At 38.0% G+C, this 6,039-nt stretch overlaps 2 protein-coding genes across 2 annotated transcripts in view; one reads left to right on the top strand and one right to left on the bottom strand.

Moving 5' to 3' along the window:
- Nucleotides 1-5: 5 nt before the first annotated feature.
- CUNH10orf88 (chromosome unknown C10orf88 homolog) lies at nucleotides 6-4,282 on the top strand (the record flags this gene model as incomplete). The annotated part of the gene is made up of 5 exons (XM_029086187.1): nucleotides 6-52; nucleotides 965-1,037; nucleotides 1,592-1,798; nucleotides 2,572-3,041; nucleotides 4,054-4,282. Coding segments are annotated over 5 exons (1,026 nt in total), but the record flags the coding sequence as incomplete, so codon positions are not given.
- A 333-nt stretch (nucleotides 4,283-4,615) lies between these two features.
- Nucleotides 4,616-6,039, bottom strand: part of CUZD1 (CUB and zona pellucida like domains 1) — a gene marked incomplete at its 5' end in the record, with an annotated part of 10,510 nt that continues 9,086 nt past the window's right edge. The window contains one exon of the mRNA XM_010172915.1: nucleotides 4,616-4,743. Coding sequence (XP_010171217.1) covers nucleotides 4,616-4,743 — 128 coding nt within the window. The remainder of the gene's footprint in view (nucleotides 4,744-6,039) is intronic.

Genomic DNA, 6,039 nt, shown 5'->3' with positions numbered 1-6,039 from the left:
AGTACTGCGGCACCGGCCGGGGCCAGAGCCTGGGCGCTGCCCCTTCCCCCGGGTGAGTGTGGGCTGTGGCCGCGGGCACCGGGGTCCCTCACACCGCCTGGCCCTTCTCTGTGCTCACACTGGTAGACCTGGCTGCCCCACGAGGGACAGACACCCGCGTTGCTCTTCCTTGAAGCTCTGTGCCAAACGGGTGCGTGGGCACAGGCACTGCAGTCGCCTGGGATAACCCTGGTGCTGCTCCTCACACTTGCCGGTGACTTGTACAAATGCTGCTGCTTCGATACAGATAAAAGGCTGCAGTTCTGCTAGTTACCTTTTTAGTTTCTATAGTTAGTGAAACATTTAATTCAGTAAGTTATAAAGTGTCACTCTGTTGTGTAAGTACAGAAAGAGTTAGGAGAGGTGCAGTTGCTTTGTGTTATTTAACCTTTCTGGACAACAGAGCTGCTCATCTCTTCAGCAGGTCTGTTTTAGCTGATCTTTACCAAAAGATCTCTTGCCTCTCTGTTATGTAGTCATCTCACATGTCAAGAACATGAGGAAAAAGTAAAAAAAAGAAGGATTTGTTTTCCCCTTCTATACTTCCTTCCGTGCTTTGCCAGGGGAATTAAAGCAATGTCTTCTCTTTTGTTTTTAAGTCATTACATGGCACGTCTGCTGCTTAATTAGCTAAATACAAACAGCCGACTCAGATCCTCAGGGAAGATGTGTGAATAACGTACTGAACCTCAAAATCTTCTCTAGTAGATAATGTACGTACGCATACAAATCCTTTTTTTTCCATACATATCTGATAAGATTCAGTACAAGTTGAATATAAACATTAAAAATGCTCTACCACATTAGAAATATGTTCCAGTCAGTCTTGTTTTTTATCTAAATATTTACTGATGTTGTGTATTTCTACTAAAGAAAAAGGTACTTTATATATTCATGTCACAGCTCGTTTATTTTATTTTTCTAGTGAAACAGAAAAGGTTACTTTATACAAGAAGTACCTTGAGTTCGAATGCCCTGCAGCCTCCTGTAGAATTAAGGTAGGGAGTTGAACAGAATTGCTTTATTTTTCTTTTTATCTTTTTAATCACTTACTTGACTAAATGGCATTGCTCTTAGTCAAATTCCTGGTTTTATGCACTTCATCATTTCATGGAGTCACTTAAAAAATCTGTTAGATGGTACTTTGGATAGCAGAGTTCTTTTAAATTTGTGTCACAGTTTTCTTTTTATGATGATTTTATATGAGAAAGTTTTTGTATGAGGTTTTTATATGAGAAAACCAGATAAACTGCAGATAATCAACAGTTGCTATGCAATTAGAACTGTTAACTCTGATATGGTTAAATAAACTTCTGACAATCTGTATGGCCACTGATCTGAAGTGCTTAGAAGATCAAAGCCTGATTTATCTTTGGGTCATGCAGGCACCTCTGTTCCAGTCAGAATTGTGCAAAGAGTAATAGCAGGAAGAAATCAGCTTAACTTCCCTGGAAAAGAGTTCAGTGTTGTTTTAGCCAGGACTCAAAGAATAATGGATTGTCCCATACACACAAAGAAAACATGAAGCTATTTTTTTTCTTTCTTGCAACAGCTGCTCTCCATTGGTGAGAAACAAAGAGTACTCATCAGTAAAATAATTGTGCAAGTGAAAACAGCGTCTACAAAATTAGCAGCTGATTTTCCTTCGCTAGGCTCAAGCATAGATCTAGACAGAGTGCAAACTATAATGGAATCCATGGGATCTAAATTGTCTCCAGGTGCTCAGCAGCTCATGGACATGGTCCGATGTCAGCAGAAAGTAAGTCACTGTGCTTTTCCATAAACATAAATAGTACTGAACTGTGACCTTACTGTCTGTAACAGTTAAACATGTTCCAAACTGATTTAGTGAAAAATATTTTTGCCTTTTTTTTTTTTTTTAACCTAAACTTTCTGCTGTTTTAATCCTGTTTTAGCTACTGCCACCCTTAAATAAGGAGTGCAGTGAATAAAGATTGTGTACTCAAAGAAACACTGTGCACACACCAGGTCCAGAGTTAAGAACTCTGTATCATCATAATTTAAAACTTCATTGTCACCTTACTCTCCTTTTGTTCATTTCTGTTGTCACTTCTTGTCAAGGATGGTGAGCATGTTCCCTGTAACGTTTGGGGTGTAGGTAGATGGGCTGCTCTGTCTCCTTTATTGTTATTAAAAGCATGTCACCTTCAACTAAAGGGAACATGATCTTACAGAGCATTTATGTGATTTGGGTGCTAATACTGCAAAGTAGGTTATTTCAACAGAATCCCGAATCCATCTATATGAATAATGTTCAGTTCTGGGGACAGAGCGTGGTAAAAATAAAGTCAGTAAAACTGTTCTGTTACTTACGGACTGACAAGATAATTAACACATAATATGGACAGGGAAAATATTTTCATGTGCTTTTCCCTGAGAACATAATTCAGAACTACTTTTAAAATCTTTACATCACACTGGTAGAATGCTGAGTTACAAACTATCTATTGTTATTGTTGTATAATTTCCAGTATATTTTAATATGACTTATTTTGTTTTTCTTCCCATCAGAACAGTTTACATCTTGGAGACAAACTTAATTGGATCTTTGGGAAAAATTCAGACTTTGGAGGTGACCATGCAATAGACGGATTGCGCAGTGCAGCTATTCAGACATCACTAGATCAATCAGCCAGTGAACCTTCGCCTGTTAAAAATAACTTCTCAAGTGAAACAGTGTATGAAGACTTAAAAATAAGTCATGATCTGAACACACAGATACCTGAAAGGGGGAATGCTTCTGATCCTGAAAAACTCACTATGCAGCAAAATACAGTTGACCTCAGAAATTATTTTAAAGTCATGGGATCTCTGCATATGCAGGAACAGGGGAGCGAGACCCCAGACGTGGCTAATCCACAGGTGCTGCTGCCTTTTCTTCAGAACTTGTGTACTCGGGTAAATTATCTTCGGCTAAAGGATGGTGATAGGCATCTTGGTAAAAACCCAGTGACTAAAGAGGAAGGCATTCAGTGTGATGGGTAAGTTAAGTGTGGTGCGCTTATTAAGCTAGTAGTTTGTATTTATTGACAAGTTTAAAAAATAAAATATGTCATGTAAGCATTTTATTCTCACTAACAGCAATAGTGAGTTTTAAAATCTGTGGTTTTGAAGGCGATGTGGCAATGAACATGATTTCAAGCAGCTTATCTGCAAAATTAATTGCTTATAGGAGTTTTTCAGAGGAAATCAGAACATCAGTTGTTGATACTAAACTGTGTCTTTTGCCTCCATTTCACCTTTTATGATTTGAAAAAAAAAAAGATGTTCTTTCTGCAATTTCATATACATTTAGTTTCGTTCCTGTCTGTTACTACATTTTCATTTTGATTCCTTCTACCTCCTAAATTCTTCTCCATTCCTTTTTTCACGCTGTACTTAGTGTGTCTCATCCCACTGATCTTCCCCGTCCCTCCTCATTTGTTGGCATTTACAGTGTAAACTTCATAGTAGTAGCTCACCCAGTTTGATAACTAAGGAATGATATTGGAAACGCTGAGATGGAGGAATTGGGGTTCTGATAGAGCCTGAATATCTCCAGCTCCTGGCAAAGTGCAGGATTTTTAAAGAATGCAGATAGAAAAATAAAGAATTGCATAGTTTGTATAACTCCTGAAACACTTTAAGGGAGAAGAATAAAGCCTGCCATGCTGACAGAATTTGAATGACCTCTGCACTGTTGAGCTGTGTGGATTTTGTTAGACATAACTAAGCTGTCTAATGCATAATTGAGCCTCTGGAAAAAATGAGGTTGACAGAAGATGACTATGTAACCTAACATGTTTATTTAAAAAAAAAAAAAAAATCTTAAAATTAAAATGTGGCAAGCAGGCAAGATATTTTACTTGTGCTAAAAACCTAATACCCTCCAAAGTTTATTGTCTTATAAATGAGATTTTACATTTAAAAGAAGTTCAAGTGCCCAGGTCTCCATCATGCCCCTTGTCATTAAGAAACAGGTTATACTTACTCTTATATTTGCTCTTTTCACAGAGGAGAACAACAGCCTATTTGCTCCTATTTGGAAAAGATCATCTCAAAAAATATGGATCTGATGGAGAAGAAACTAATGGACTATATTGATCTCCAAATCCAGGCTCTTCAGACACACATAGATAATAAAATGGTTCTCTTAATGGACTTGGTTCAGAACTCAAAGCCAAAAACAATTTCACAAGCTCACTATGATTCTAATGAAGGGTTCTCTAACGGAGAGAGATAGATGTATATAGATATAGGACTTCAACCTAAGTACTTTAAGGGCAATTACACTTCACAAAGCTTAATATTTATGGAATTAAAAGACCCTCAGTGTTGTTGACCTGTGTTTTGTTACTGTAATTCTATCCACTGTTGTACACAGTTGTTAGTTTTATGAAAGATCTTAAGACTGTATGTTTTTTCCTAAATGTAAGAATTTTGTATGCCCTTTGTGGCTTATTTATTTAAAGAGCGTTGCTAAAAACCGTGTGAAACACAGTTTCTTAGTTTCAGTTTGAACAATGGAGAAATACTCTAAATAAACCGAGTTACAGCTTATCCTTTTACCTACATGTCATCGGTTCACTTCTTTGTTGTCTTGATTTTTGATGTGTAACGTGTTACCAGTGGAACAGAATGTAGTTTCTTTGTGCTTTTGTTTTATTTTAGTGGCACTCCTGTTGAAGATCTTCATTACTCCATCTATAAGGGGAAGGATAATACTGGAATTGCCTAATTTAGACTGTTTAAGGAGTCAGGTTTAGAGAGAGGGGCTAACTTGAACCCCAGCCGGGGTTCTTTGAAAACCTTGCTGACTATACAGGCACCTAAGTTAGGAATCTGTGACTCCTTCAGTGATACCTAAAACAAGACTGTCATTATACTTTTTCCCTCCTAAATTAATTGAGCCATGCAGGAACATCTTCAATGAATGTGCACTTAGCAGGCTTGTTTTTATCCATGTTTCATTATCCTCAGAAATGTAAGTACTTCCTTCGTGGTTCCTCTCAAGGGGGTTTTGTTGCTGGGTAGAACGTGCTGGGGTAGGTAAGATCTGCATTTCACCAACCTGAGGCCGGAGAAGTAGCCTTATTGTATCACATTTACTTTAGCTTGTTGGGATCAGTTCTGCTGTCATTTGGGGAGGCAGAAATCAGACTCAAAGTCCCACTTTTGTGGGTGGTCAAGCTTCCTACTTTGTTCTGTTCATTGGTCTTTGAATTCTGAGGTGCACCATTTAACTTGGGCTGTATGGGGACTTAATGGTAAACTCCCAAGTTGGGTGCACAGACATTGATTGTATTTGGTGTCACAATATATTGAGCAAAAACTATTGATGGGGAAGCAAGTGTTGACTCGACCAGCAGCTTAGGCACGTGCAATCCAGTGTCTTTAGTCTACCTAAAGTTTTCTTCTTCTCCAGGAAAACTGATGTCTTTTGAAGACTGTCAGATCTTGATGGTAGCAACCCACAGGAGTAGATTTTGAAGAGAGGTTAAGTTGCTTTGAACATCTTGGGGTTGTTTTGCAGCTTAACTCATGCCAGGCCCAGTTTCAGAGTGATTAAAAAAGCTAAGAGGTTTGGTTTTGGGTTTTTTTGTTTGTTTTTTTTTTTTTAAGCAAAAAGGGCCAAAATTATCTTGTACTTCACAAGTCACTTTGAACCTCTAAATTTAGCTTTTAGATGCTTTGAGAAACACCTTGAGGTAGACAGTTATATTCTTTTTCAAGTTAAGGGTTTAAGATAAAGTACTAGATTGAGAGGTTTTCTTAATTACTAAAAATGTTGAAATATGTTTCTAAGCATTGTTGTGTTCCAGGGCTGTTAGTTTATTGATTTTTGGTTGGTTTGGGTTTTTTCCCCGCCCTCTCCCCTCTTGGGGTGATGAATCTGAACATAAATTCAAAATATCTTGAAGTAGTTATTATGAGCTCTGGAGTTTTTGGTAGCCATACCCTGCTTGGCGTTTGTGATATTTTAGTATCACAGCTACCACG

Source organism: Antrostomus carolinensis, unplaced genomic scaffold (assembly GCF_000700745.2).
Source record: "Antrostomus carolinensis isolate BGI_N321 unplaced genomic scaffold, ASM70074v2 scaffold50877, whole genome shotgun sequence".
Lineage (NCBI taxonomy): Eukaryota > Metazoa > Chordata > Aves > Caprimulgiformes > Caprimulgidae > Antrostomus > Antrostomus carolinensis.
This window is presented reverse-complemented; position numbering and strand designations above follow the sequence as displayed.